General features: G+C 38.7%; 1 protein-coding gene across 4 annotated transcripts in view; it reads right to left on the bottom strand.

Moving 5' to 3' along the window:
• Window positions 1–15,350, bottom strand: part of TMEM108 (transmembrane protein 108) — a 169,942-nt gene that overhangs the window by 80,605 nt on the left and 73,987 nt on the right. For all 4 annotated transcript variants that reach the window (XM_054060392.1, XM_054060390.1, XM_054060389.1 and 1 more), the window contains one exon: window positions 7,826–7,907. In XM_054060392.1, the coding sequence (XP_053916367.1) occupies window positions 7,826–7,865 (40 nt within the window). In that variant the 5' untranslated portion in view covers window positions 7,866–7,907. The remainder of the gene's footprint in view (window positions 1–7,825; window positions 7,908–15,350) is intronic.

Raw genomic sequence — 15,350 nt, 5'->3', positions numbered from 1 at the left:
CCAGACCTTGGGAGCACATCCTGCCCTTGAAGTTTAAGGCACTAGAAGATATCTGTAGTTTAAAGTGATAAAACAAAACAATACATTCATACCAACTATCTATAGGCCTTGATTTGTCAAGGAAGTTTTGTAGATGCATATCTTTAAAATTAAAACCAGCCCAGATGCATTGTTTTGAGAAGCAATGGCTTTCCAAAGGTTAACGTAGATGATGTTTCACGGCAATTTTTTTTGCAGGTAGAGTTTTGAAGCCTTTCACTGGATTGAATGTGCTTAAATTTTGGCATACACTCAATTTCTCTGGAAATCTGTTGTAGAACTGGAGAGGACATCTATTTATTTGATATGTAGAGATTGGAGAGGGATAATACCATCATATAATACCAAGTTCAATGACATTTGGTTTTATATGTATGTCTTCCAAATTGTTTCCACAGCCTGTGATGAGCTTGTTTTTTTAAGTATTTCTTCTGAACTATTTACACAGCCTGAAGTGAGCTACAATGGACACATACATGAGTGATCAAAGGTGGCATAACCTCCACAGTTAGGTCTTCCTTCTTCAACAATAATGGTACGTAGAGTGCTAATGGGTGGGTGGAGGGTGATGAGTTCAAAGGCTTTGTGAAAAGTCAAATTTTCAACATATAGAAGTTTCAACACCTAAATAACGGTGGCACCAATATCCCTGTATTACTGATACCAATGGTACAAATTCATGTGCATGGCAGTCTGCACATGGGGGAATATGAGATAACAATGTACATTAAGTACCTAACAGCCATTTTTCTGTCTTTTATACAGGAACACTATCACAGGCATAGGAAAATTCATGGACGTTAGACACCAGCATGTGTGCTGACATAAAAATTTTCTAATGTCAAATTACAGGAATGGAGTCCAACAGAGATTCAAGCCTATGGCTAACGGCTGCTGTAGGAGTAATCTGCCCGGTGCTAAGAGCTCTATTTACATATTTAACTGCCTTTACCGGATTAAGGTTTGAATGCAATATTGTCAAAAACACACCAATGTCTTTCAGGCACAGCCAGCAAGAAAATAAGGCTTAGGGGAAGGAAATAAATGTTTGACAGGATATTTTTGTTTTATACTGCAACATATCAAAGCAAGCTGGGAACATGAAGGCTGGGAATAAAATCCCAATCCTACTAAAGTCAATAGGAGCTTTGCCATGGAACTCAATAGGACAAATATTCCATGGTTGCTAAGCTCCTGTCTGCATATCAGAAACATTTCTTCCTCCACTTGACTTGATGCTGAGTCTCAAAGACACACACATGAAATTGCACAAGCTCCTAAGTCTTTGTTCCTGAAGTTTCATTTCTATTAGAGAAGGATGAATAGACTTTTTAACAGGAAAACAGAGAAAAGTCAAATCTATACTCCTGCCTATTCACCCTCCCTCTAAAACCTCCCTCTCAAGGCTTGAGGCAAACAATACTGAATCTAAAATAGAAGATTAGGCAGATACAATAGGAATTGCTTCAGATCAAAACCACAAATAATTCACAACATAAGATGGAACTAATACTGTGGATTCATTTTTGACCTATCAAATTAATGTTTTAACAAGACAGAAAGGAATTTTAAAACCAAATCCTCGCAGCATTTTCCAACATCAGTAAACATGCATGTTTATACGTATGTGTTTAATATCTCTTGATCTTCTAGCATAATAGTCATGGATATTGTTACCAGAATGTTCACAACCAGTGTGTGAATTCTTGATTAATATGATCACCAGGAAGTTTTCCATGTTCTCATTGATTTTTAAAAAACTACAAGGTTCTTGTGCAAATAGAACCAGTAAAAGCACAAAATTGAAGGTACTTGTTGTCAATAACATAAGACAACTAACAGATGATATGTGCAAAGGCACAAACTGCTTGCTTGCCCATCAAAATATCAAATATAATAATGTAACTGTCTATTGGCTTTATATCCCAATTTCAGTGTCAAGGACTTAAACCATGACCTGAAATCTTACAGTCTCAGTCCTCTTCTACATCCTTCTGTGTTTCAGCAAGTCTGCAAGAACAGTGGAGAAGTTTTCACAATATGTTAGCTATTTGGAGAGGCTGCTATGTCCTAAATTTATATCTGCTCTTGGCAGAAGAAGACAGAACATCCCCTCCCCAACAGACATACCTCAAACTCTTTAATGAGTTTGTGCAATCTGTGAAACTCTACCGAACTGTAATGTCTTTAAGGGCAATAATGTTCATGGAACCATTAAATTTAAAATAAATATCGCAAACTATTCATGGGAACATTTTTGGTTTTAGAATCACAAGAGCCATCCAATTCACAGAGCTGTGTTTATCCAGGCAGCGAGCAGGAACACACTCTTTTGTGTGTGTGCAGCTGAAATCTCACTAGAGGGCATATCAAGGACGCTGGAGTCTACATCTGATAAGAAAATGCATATTCAATTTAGTTTCTTCATAAGGTGCCTTTGCTTTTAAAGCTTTCTTTAAAAAGGTCTGTTTTCCAGGAAGGGATCACAAAATGGAGAGTTGCAGCATCCTTCAAGAAGGCAAAGTTTTTGCTGAGAAACTGAAGCAACAACATTTAATTGAATTCTGGGAAAAAAGCAAGTGTTGATGGACTGCTTGCTGTGAGCTGCCTGATGGGCAGCCTGTTACCAAGCCACGTGACTCCCAAATACAAATGCTCTAGCCCAGTGAGTATCCCAAAAAACACTGTACATGAAAGGCTGCATATCCAGAGGCTGTTTACCTTTCTAATTTTTAAGCAAACCAGATGGAATCTGTTGCTGGATAACAACTCCCTGCTACTCTCTTTGTTCAGGCTAACACCTACCAGCCTGAGTGCACAACATAAATGTTGTTTTCTTTTCTCTCTAAGAGTCCTCATAAACGACAGGAAGATGCACTCTGCTGATCTGTATCAAGTGATCCCCAGTACCTTTAAGCCTAAGTCTGCCGTACATTTCTGTTGCACAGATTAATTATACATGGCTTGTGCAAACTGAGAGCCTTCTGCTGAAACAAGCAGGCTCATTTGCACTAAGGACACAGTACCCAGTGGTCACAAGATCAGAGGGTTTGATGGAAGCTTTTGAAATCATCTAGATGACCTCTGTCTCCCCTGAGAGATGGTTTTTTTTCCATTTGGTGCTTCAGTGGCAGACTAAAATCCTCGTGACTATAGCTTGTTCTAGTGTTTCAATGTCCTAACTTGCTAAAGCACATTTTTTGCCCTATGTCTAATGCCAAGCCACCTGTTCTATAAGTCCAGTTCTTCATGTCTACGACTACAGACAGAGAAGACGTTATTCTCCTGCTTCTGGCAGTGGACTTCATTGCACTGTTACCGTGCCTTGCTGCTTGCTATAAACGAGCCATGCATAATTGTATAAGCAAGCCATCAGTGCATACCACCTTATTAATACTGTATATTTATTCACAGACAGTACTTGGTGATAGAAACAGGAGTTGGTGGGTCTTGGCTCCTATTAGAAGCAATTGCCATTGGGAGATAATGCTGTTCAGCACCTTTCAAATGGCACTGAGAACTGGATCTTCTCTAAACCAGGAATTTGACAAACTCGCATTGCTTATCAAACATTTATGAAAAGAGGGATGAGCCCCTGGACTGGCTTCAGACTTGAATGGAGCAATGGCTTGTGCTAACCCTTTCTACAGGGTGCACTTCATCGCAAAAGACTTAACCAAATGGTAGTCAGTCTTGCCAGTGAAAACCTAGGAAGGCGAGCTGCATCCACAGCAAGGGGATACAAGATCTGATACAGCCTGTGTTGTAACGCACCAACACTCACTGCCATTTCTGCTCAGTTTGTTATAGAGAGCAGTGCAAGCCTGTACATAGGAGTCCCTTTCTATTCATATTACTGGGCATTGTGCCAGGCCTCAGAGATAAGCGAGTGATGCTTGAGAACGCAGTAAGTGATAACAACAAGAAGAAACACTCAGACTGACACTTATTTCCCTATGCTATGGTGACAGGTCCTCATGCAGATACTGGTGCTGTAAGTAAACAGCAAATAAAAGTCCTAACACTCTTCAGGAAAATGAACATCTGAAGGAGAAAGTCTAGTATTCAGTGCGCGTGCCAAGAACTCCACTGGTTACCTTTCTCCACATTTTTCTCTAGTTTATATGCAACTTGTAAGCCCTTAGTGAACAGTGCATGCATGGTAAATTATAACGTGCATGTTTTATTACAGAAAATGCAGACATATTGTGGTTCATGCTGCAGGGCTTAAATCATCACATTACGTCTTTAGAAAAAATAGAGATTGCTCAGCCTCATGGGAAAGGCATTTGCATCTTCATCATTACAGAGGCAACAAACTTCATCCATAAAGATGTGCCTAGAACAAATGGCAGCAAATTGTGGACACATGTTTTGCTTTAATTGGTCCTCATCAACTCAATCTAGCTAGTGACTTCAAAGAGCTCTCACTAAGAAAACTCTTCCAAATTTTTTGTTCTAATCTTTTTATGTCTGGGGTTTTTTTTAATGTCATAAGAGATTTCAGATTAAATAGAATCTTTGAAGATACAGTTTGAAAGCGTTGCTTCTTTACAGTTACATCACACATTTAATTACTTATTCATAAATTACGAATGACTAGAGGTAAAGTAGCATTGCTTGGAGCCCCTGTCCTGGGCCTAACGTAGCACTGCAATTTTTACAAAGTCTACCTCTTGATAACAGGGATCAGATTCAAGCCAGCTACAACTATAGTCAAAAGAGCAGCTGCTGCTAATGCCATTTTCACATACTATTCTTGATCAGCATAAATGGATGGAATATGCTCTTTTTGGAAAGCACAGCAGAAGAATACGGATGGCAATAGACTGATTACAGAACTCATCTAAAATTCATGAAAAAAAGATGTATGCTACAGTTAAATCTAATTGACATATGGGCCCTAACTTTCAAAAATACAGCTAACATCCCACCAGTATGTAAATCAAACATCTATGTAAGTCTTTTCTTCTAACCCCAAAGCCAAGCAGTCCTCATGAGTCCAAGGGTCCTACTGTCTCAGATACCACACAGACACAGCTGAACAGAGCACAGCTGAACCAAGGTGGAAATGAATATATAGAAGAATGTAGGCCAGTGGAACCGCTGGGACTCAGCTGGTTAAGATGTGACAAGCCACACAGCAAAGGACCTGTTTGGGGATGAAAAATTGCTTCTTACTATCTTTCTTAGCCACAGGTATGCTCAGAGAAGCACAGAGTTTTGTCTCTCCAGCTCATCACTGTTTCTACAAAAAACACCAACACTTTGTTTAAGCCAACCTAGGTTTTGACTCACAACAGTAGATACATATGGCACTTCCGTCTATTACCGTAAGCCTCAATTAATTGCTCATAACACAGCAGACAAAATGAAAATGTTGCCATATCAGAGAGGCAGCACCATAGATCCACTTGTTGCAGTTGCAGGTAAGGAAGGCAAGTGGGCATAGGACATTGGTGTAGCAGCCCAAAGTAGAACATTCTCATCTGACACTTTTCACAAGAAGGCATGGGTTCTTTCTTCTCTGTATAGTAGCAGTAATTTTCCCTCTTTTGTGTAAATGAAACAAATAAAACCATGCTTCAGGCCCTTCTTCTATCATAAAAAACAGTTAAAGGAAACACATCAATTTCTTCTTCCATGGTTGTGGAACGCACTCTCTGGAGACTGTTAATTTTATTGTGATGTAACTGGGGGGAAAGTGAGCTTAAGTAACACATCTACAGTGCATCTAAAAGAAAACCGATTTAATAGGAATTAAGTAAGTTGGTGGATCTTGTGATAGGCTTCTTACAAACCAGCCAACCAACCAGTCAGTGAAAAAAGTCATTTCAGAAGCCTACAATATCTATTATATATCTATAGCTGTTGCATTTGTTAATGACAAGTACATTTAGTACACATTTTTTGCTGCACTCTGAGAAATGAAGCAGTCATTTGTCTGTCAGTAGAAACAGTATGTTCAGAATTCATCTTTTCAAATTACATCATAGAGTTCACAATATTGTTGCCTATAGAAGTGTCTGTGTGTGTACAGTTTTATCAGCCTTTCCCTCTTAATTCTCAGTATTCCTCTGTTTGCTCCCTAGATATATTACACTGAAAAGTACAGTTTAAAGCAACAGGAAAAGCAGTGGAGAATGCTGCCAAGGAGGGAAGCATGATACTAAAAAAACCAAACCTACAGAGCGACCTAACAATGTGATAGGTAGGAATTAGTGTATACCTTCCTTTTTCTCCCTGCCATGTTGGTAGAAACGTATTTATACAGCTTAGTTTCATATTTTCATTACAAGGAACCTAATGCTGTTCCAACAATTGAGATAATTTTAGAATTAAGTTACTATACAACACACAGAAATATGTAAAAATGCGACAAAGTATTCTGAGTCCTCAGCTATTGTAAAACTCCCACAGCCCCCAACGCTATCAGTGGTTTTCTGGTTACAGCCCTTCCTGAGGAACTCTTCCCCTATCCCACTCCAGTCAGGCATCCAACCTCTGGGAGCCAAAGGTGTGCTGCTGGGCAGGTTGTCTAGGCACACCTGGCTTAGCTTTGTGCTCATGGGAGCAAAATTATCTAGGGTGCGCCTCCAGAGCCTCCTCTCAGATGTCATGAATACACAGATTAGTTTCTCCTATGTCACAGGAGAAGCTGAAAATAAGAATAGGAACACTAGCCAATCTAGCAAAGCAAAAGAAAACTTTCACTCTGTACTCTGATGGCAATGAGTAAAGCAAACATTAACTAGATTTCTGTAGCAGTCCGTAAAATATTTGTTAGACTTAATTTTCACACATGCCAATAAAATTAAATAGTCCTTCCATTGCTCATTCCATGCATACTAAGTATGATCTTCTGGTTTCTGTCTTGCTTGAACTAGAATAAGAGAAATCCATATAAAAATGTTTACAAAAATATGTATCTTGAACACAGAAATTATGCTGAATTGAAGAGGTAATGTTAAAAAAAACTTTTTTAGATTGTTACTGTAAATTAGCAATTTCCTTTGTAAAACATACGACAGCAAATGATTACACATATTTTATCTGTTCTTATTTTACTTAATTTCTAAAATTTTGAAGAAAAGTTTTTGGTTGTGACGTTGACACTGAAAACTGTCAGCTTACAGAAATGCCTGAACAGTGTCAATACTGTTTCACATCTAAAACCTTGCTTTATCAGTGGGAACTGGGGAGGCAGATCTCATCCATACAGTCTAAATTTCATCTGAGCCTTTTTGCTGGACTTTCATATTGAAGGACTCTTCTGAAAGCCAAATCTTAGAAAAAAGAAACTCATCATCTCAGGAACTGACACAGAATTTAGGGCTGTGTGAATCTGGACCCCCTGCCTTACTCGTAGATCTTTTGTTGAGACACCACCATCATATGTGCCAAATGGGAAATATTGCTTAAGCCGCTGAGTACTAGATAAAAACCACAACTGCATTATTTTTTGCAACCACCACTGCATTATTTCTTGCAACTGCCACTCTCTGCATCTCACTTTTCTGAGGGTGTTCACAGCTGCAAGGCACAACAAATACTCTTCTACAAGAGACTGCAGATACAGCTGATAGGTCAACTTGTTTTTTAGTTCATCTCCAAGTACTTCAGTTAACAAGATAATTTAACTTCCATATAGTTCCTTCCAGGTACCTGAAGCAAGGGACATGGATAAGTACCCACCTGAATTATGCCCTGCATAAACATTACTATCTTATGTAAAGATTAGATTAGTTCCTTTCTTACAGAAAAAAACCCAAACATGTTAACTTACTAAACAGTTGGCAATAGAGGACCTGTGAGCTTCTCTTCATGGTATCATGTGGTCCTGCTGGTCTGCCAGTTTATTCATGATTCTGTCAAAGAAATCAAGAGAAGAAGAAAATTATTTAATACAAATTATATGTTCAATTATTATGCCTGTTAATTACAAAGCAAGATGAGGCTTCACAGAAAAATCACATTGATTAGCAATGGGAAATCACAGAATGGTAGGGGTTGGGAGGGACCTCTGGAGATCAACTAGTCCAACACTGCTACAGCAGTTTCACCTACAGCAGGTTGTACAGGAATGTTTACGGGCAGGTTTTGAATATCTCCAGAGGAGGAGACTCCACAACCTTTCTGGGCAGCCTATTCTAGCACTCCGTCACTCTCAAAGTGAAGAAGTTTTTCCTTGAGCTCAGATGGAACTTCCTGTGCTCCAGGTTGTGCTTGTTGCCCCTTGTCCTGTCTCTGGCCATCACTAAAGAGAGTCTGGCCCCATTCTCCAGTTTCTCCTCGGGAGAGAGATGCTCCAGTCCTGATCATTTTTGTAGCCCTCTGCTGGACTCTCATCAGTAGTTCCTTGTCTTTCTTGAGCTGAGGAATCCAGAACTGGACACAGTACTCCAGATGGGGCCACGCTAGGGCAGAGTAGAGGGGGACTACAACCTCCCTCAACCTGTTGGCCACACTTTTAATGGACCAAATTACACCACTGGTCTCTCACAGAAATGAAAGACTGGTTCATCGCTGGCTTATGGTTAGCTTGTTGTCCACCAGGACACCCAGATCCTTCTCTGCAGAGCTCTTTTTGCAGCAGGCCAGCCCCTAACCTGTACTGGTGCAGGGGGTTACTCTTCCCTAGGTGCAGGACCCTACACTTGCCTTTGTTGAATTTCATTAGGTTCTCTGCCCAGCTCTCAAGCCTGTCCAGGTCTTGCTGAATGGCAGCACAGCTTCTGGCGTATCAGTCACTCCTCTACTTTCATGTTGTGTCTATTAATTGATAAAAACCAATTCACAAGACTTATTTAGGTTTGGAGAAAGGGTCGTCACTGGAGGGGAAACATGAGATGTGGACACCTCCAGGCAGCAGTGTTGGGCTGGAATGTCTTCCCTGACTCTCACTTTTTTGAATTCCCCAAGAATTACAAACAGGAAAAAGCCCATTCTCATTTCCCAATTAATGCTTTAGGGGTGTTGATGAATGGAGTTCCCAAAATGTGCTGAAATGATAGCACAGAGGGCAGCTTTGTCCTGGCAATTTCTAGCTTCATGTTAGCCAGCTGCTGCGGCTCATATCACCTCCTGACTCACCCCACTGAAGAACCTTCTCTACATCCCTGAAAACTTTCTATTTCTCCAAAACTGATCTATCTTGGGATAGGAGGAATCTCACAATTTTTATAATTACTGTCTGAAATTGTGTTGTGACAAAAATATCTGACCACCACCCATCTCCATGCCTTTGCCAGCTTGGGTAGTGACTAATAACATCTTAGGCATCCTCAGGTGGTATTTTCAAATACTTCACGCAGATATTTTTCACCTCAGTTTTAAACATATTATGAAAAAAAGAAATCCCAATCATGCTGGTGATATTATTCACATTGTGAGGAAAATAAGTGCATAAATCAGAAGTGAAAAGTAAGTGTAGTCCCAAAACACTGCTGTGAGTAATGTTTCACTGTGTACCCAAAGACAAGAAAGCATTTAAGCTCTTCATTCCATAAAAAAAGCATTTGCTAAAGATTCATAACCAACTTTGAAAGATAAGACACTGAGACATCCTCCTAAAATGCCTACTGTCAATAAAATAGCATGTAGGATCCTCTAGTTTTCAGTTCAACATAATTGCATCTTCCAAACTCCTGGGGACATTTCTGAGTCATTTTAATGTGACCCCCATATAAATCTTTCAGAGACTGCATTTTAAATAAAATGTCTTGAAGACAGAAGATAAACAGTCAAATCAATGAATGATACCTTTGAACTGAATAAATGTGAGAGTATGTGAACAGAACTATGTTTGATTTCTATGTAGAAGCCTCAAAAGGATCGTGACTTTTCTTGCCTGTGTTCTGTAAAAAAGGATGCCTGGGTTTTCTTAAGTTATTAGATATGGAAATTTATGTACACAAACACTGTGGCTTTGGATTATTCCATTCCGTTTAAAACTGGACCTTAAAAACATCTAAGTAATTTGCAGAAATGTCAATATTTGCAAGGTGTGTTCTTAAATGAAAGCAATCATCTGTGAATTAATTTACTGTTTTTAATAAAAACCAGAATTAGATTCTTGCTGTTGTTTGATCATGAAAAGTTAGAATCATAGAACTTGTTAAGTGACTCCTGTTCACCCCTTTCTCCTTTATGTTTACCAAACACAAAGACAGATACAGTAATAAAACTCAGTTTTTATGCATAAATAGACATCGTATAGTCTACAACAGCACTTTTCAAAGAGGACTATACAAAAAGTCTATGTTTAGCATCCATTAAGACATCAACAAAAATATATGCAGGAAAGGGCAAGGACCAGATAAACCACTGACAATGTAGATCCCATATCCCCAAGGACTCTGCTTGTGAGTTTGTGTCAACGCAAGATTTACAGGCTCTGACACAACTGAAATAAAAAAAATGCAATGGAGAAAAGGGAGAATCTGAAACTGCAAACTTAAATCCACATTACTTACTTTGTATAATTTGAATTGTGCTTGGCAACTGTGATGTGATACAGGTTTTGGCTGTGAGCAACAATTATTTCATATTTCTCTTTCATCTTCATGTTAGTGCTATCCATAACATAAAACGGTATTTGCTTACAAGTTCTGGTATTATGGTTAAAATAAATGACGTGCTTTTGTGTACATATTAATTTAGACAGGACTTTTTGGGTAATTTACCCTGTGCTAAGAAATAGGAACAAGCGTGCATATGAGGAGAGAAACTAAGATTAGCACTGGAAAACTTCCACAATGTTTTTCTGTAGCTCTTAGTTAGAAGATTTATCTTTTTGACTATATAGCCATAAAATTATACGTACAGAACCTGGTGAAGATGCATAAACTAAATGTTGCCATGAACTCATAAACTCTCAATTTTTTCAAAGTCCTTAGTGTTGACTTAAGGTTAGTAGAATAGAATAAGACAGAACAGAACATTTCAGCTGGAAGGGACCTACAACGTCCATCTAGTCCAACCAATTTAAATGTGGGTGTAAAATACTGCAATTAAACCTTCCATAATTTCTAATACCTTATTCCTTGTGTGCAAGAAATGTGTGCAAACCAAGGATTTATTTTACAGGTATTGTAAGGCAAGATACATTAAATGAGATTTATCTGTGTACCTTTGGAAGCCAAATTACACCAATGATGGTTTTCTGCTTGCAATGACTCTCAACACCGCACAGAGTTCAGGTAGATGAACCACCCCATTAAGCGCCTGAATCAAGACCTGATCTACAAGAACCGAGGAACCACTGCTGCACCTACACAGGCAAAAGCTTCAGTGAACCCACTACCCTATCTTTAGTGTTAGCTGTTCACAAGACCGTATGAAAAGAACATGTGAAATAATAGGATTGCAAAGTAATCCTTACAGCCTGGCATAGCTTGCTCTATTTCCAGCAACCCTGAGCTGAATACAGTATCTGAGCTGCTACAGTTTTTAATTTGACAATAATTATTCCTTACTTATCTCCTCCATGTCATACACTAATTTAGACTTTCATTAGATCATGTGGAATCTCTTTCAAGCTGAGGAATTCTCATCTTTTTGTTTCTTTTACTCAGAAGATATTACCCTATGTCTGATAATTGTCATGCTTTAAGCTGTTTGAATCTGAGGAGTAGGGAACAAAATTCCATGCAGCCATCAAAACTTGAGTGTGTACTGCATTTTTGTATAGGACAGTGATGTTTCCTGCTTCTTCTCTACTCCATTCCCAATTCTGCCTATGATTCTCTTTTCCTTTGTGACTGCTGCTGAGCTTTAATCCACTGTTTTACAAAGCTGCCTGCTACAAATCTCCGAGTGGCAATAACTCATCTGAAGTCCATCCTCACGTATGTAGAGCTAGGACTGTTTTTTTGCCTGCATATGTGACTCTGCAATTATTGACACTGAATTTTACGTGCCATTTACTCAAATAAATTTAAACTTAGAAAGATCTATCTCTAAATTGGAGGAAATTTGTATTCAGAAAAGTTGTCACATGCCTAGCCTAAGAGGCTTGTGTTTGAAAATACTGGCTAAGCATTTGGTACCTGAAATGGACTTAGATATTTTGCCCTTTTTAGTGCACAATATTTCACATATAGTTTATCTTACATAGGATGATGAATAGATGTGTGAAATCCCTATGGACAGCTAGAAATATTGTCTTTCACAGTAAGTGATCCCCTCGATGGCACAGCTAAATTAAACAGGACAATGAAGACATAATGATGAATAGAAGACAAAAGAGTCCAAAAGAGCTGACAGCTCCCAGTCATTCATTATGTCTGATGGGAAAAAAGTACCAAAGGTGCCTTAAATTAAAGAAGAAATGGAGAAGAACAGAAGATGAGCATTGAGGCAAAGCTAACAATCAATGTTTTCTTCGTGAGTCTGTCAAACAGAAACAGGAGAATGAAATAAAGAAGTTAAAAAAACTGTAGTGGAAAGAGGAGACAGACAAAAGACATGCTAATTCCATCCCATGAAGCACCCGAACTTTATTATGTTTTTTCTGACTGCCTTCTGTCCTCTATGGATGATTCTGGAAAGAATAAAAAGCTACATCACCAACAATTTTCAACTATGTTATTCCTGGCTCTGCAGAAAATGAAAAAGATGACACACACAGAAGTTCATCCATTTCCAATCATTGTAGAATCCCCAATCAAAGAAACACAGACTTGATCCTTTTTGGTATCATACTGTCTTGTGATGTTCAACAAATGCCTTACAAGATAGCAACAGCACAGGCTCTTCATTCACAACTCAAAGGACTGACTCCCCTAGAAGCTACTCACCCATCATAAATTCCAACACCAAGATCTTCACTCACTGCCTCCCACAGGTTAGTCGCTTAAAGGGTATTCAAATCTGTCTCATAAAAGGAAACAGGTGTACTGTTCTTGACTATATAGGGCTCAAACGCAACTTTGTGTTTTCAAGTTTGGTGGGTTTTTTCCTTAATTCTGTGACATACTTCCACAATCCAACTGTTATTTTGCAAAATTGATGTCTGAAAAAGCTTCAGGGCATGCTAATAAAAGGATGATTAACTTGCAGCAATAAGATTCCTCTGAGCAGAAATTCCGTGTTCTTGTTCCAACATGTGCCACATTGTCTGCTGTGATTTATTTCCCACTGTGTGGAACATGCAAACCATTGTTACCACCTTTCTTCATAAGTTCCTGAGTGCAGCATCTTTGATGTCTATGTCTCCTTTATACTAAGAACTTTTAGCACTCTTTGGAATGGATTCCTCTTTGCAGAACTAAGAAAAAGCAATTCTCATCTACTTCCACAATTATCCCTAAAGCATATACCTTTCACTCTCCTAAAGTTTCTAGAGAATAGGGTCTGCTTTCAGGATATCTAGCTGAGCAGAGCCAGTCTTGCTGGCATTGTGCAGACCTGTCATGTTGCATTAGGAATAGTCAGGTAGAAGCTGAACTGCAGATATTAGCATGCTTTTCTGCATATACAAGACTCGCATCCTACATAACACGGGCTTTAAAGCAGAGGATCTCATACAGTCCAGGAAAAAAATAAACCAAACAACCAAAGTCCCTCTTCTCTTCGTGTTCAGATGTAGAGCATCTACAGTTCCTGCTGATCCAGAGTCTGCTTGTGGTTATTCTCGTATTGGTGTTTGAATCTATACCTTCCCGTTACCAGGGGTATAAACACAAATTAAGAAAAATACACAAAGTATTGCTAATACACAGGAAAACCTCACAATAATTCGTCCCTCTTCCCCAGTTTTCCTACGTCAACATTGACTTTTGAAATCCCACTCCCCTCATCCCTACTAGCATAATAGTTCAAATGACTGTCCCCACAGGTCTCCTCCCTACTGTGACAGTGTCTCTATGAACAGCCCTAGGCTAGATGATCACTTAAAGGCTACTGTCATTAGCATGGTGAGTGGAGGACATTGTCACCTAACTTATTTTTCATCAGTTTCTTTTATTCACATGTTGTACCTATGGCATGTGGATGAAAGAGAGAGGGAGGAAAGGCCTACACTCTTGAGGTTTACTATTGTAAAAACAGATCAGCTGGAAGAACCTTGTGTCCAGGTGACCATGGCCAGGGGAAGAACTTAGTCTGAAAAGGCCAGGTAACACTCTTGTTGCCTTTGGCTGTCAAGTGCCTTGATGTCTTGATGTAAGCTTATGAACAACCACTGAAACAGCCAAGGGCAAGGGTTGAAAGGGTATGGAAAACTGAGAGAAAAAAAACTAGTGTGTAAATGAAAGGTCATTTAATATGAGACTTCCCTACTTTGATGTGTGCCTGCCTTCTAGCAAGCTTGAGCCCCATGACCTTTTTGGAATAGCTGTGACAGACAGGGTTACTGCCTTGGCTGATTATAACTGATAAGTCATAGAGAAGGAGACTAGAATAACTATAAAGCACTAGGCTATTCAATGTCCTTCCCATTCTACTGATAATGCAAAGGACTATTTCTTGATTTTGTATTCAACTATCTACCATTAGCAAATAATTTTGAAGGTAAATCCAGTGGGAGAAAAGTTAAAACATTAATTGTTCTGGTTGCTTCTTATTCCCATGAGTCACAGACATGACTCTCTGTCTGTCTTTCTGTCCACTTGTAGAATAAGAAGCAGCCTCTCGCTTTTATCATTCATCTCTATGGAGCTCTGAGAAGCTAACACCTTTATAAGGATCAAACTGACTTCACAGCTACAGGGTTTATTAGAATTTGGTCATTAATATGCATTAGGGATGGAGTGGAGAAGTCTTGTGTGCATTTTAAAACTTGTATATGGTTGACTTTGGATCCAGCAGCATTTATGTAATAAAATTTCTTTTGCTTATTTTTTTCCTGCACTACTACTTAAGCTACACCGCTTACTAGTTCAAAATTATACTGTTGCAGTTATATCACACATAAAAATACTTTTCCACTTTTCTCAATTAGTTCCAAATTAATTAACCATCTGGTTACTATTATCAAGTTATTATACATCAAAGTTGAAAGAAAGTCTCACAGGGAAATGTCTATTTTCTGCAACAACCTAACACTGGATTGCAACACTAGCCATTATAAGGCACTACCAAATGCTATTAGAAACTCTTATTTGACAAGAAATTTATTGCTATAGAAGGTCTCCTGGATGTCCATTTGTCTTCTGTAGCAATTTTTTTCTAGTCACAGTACCAAGGTGCCATTTTCCTTCTGCCACTTCAATAACATAAAAATCTTTATTTTCTAACAGTAATAAAAGACATATAACACATACATGAGACATTCAAACTTCTTTCAGGAAATATCACAAATACAAATA

This window comes from Cuculus canorus, chromosome 2 (genome assembly GCF_017976375.1).
Source record: "Cuculus canorus isolate bCucCan1 chromosome 2, bCucCan1.pri, whole genome shotgun sequence".
In the NCBI taxonomy this organism is placed as follows: domain Eukaryota; kingdom Metazoa; phylum Chordata; class Aves; order Cuculiformes; family Cuculidae; genus Cuculus; species Cuculus canorus.
Note: the sequence above shows the minus strand (reverse complement) of the source record. Positions and strands in the feature narration are given on the sequence as shown.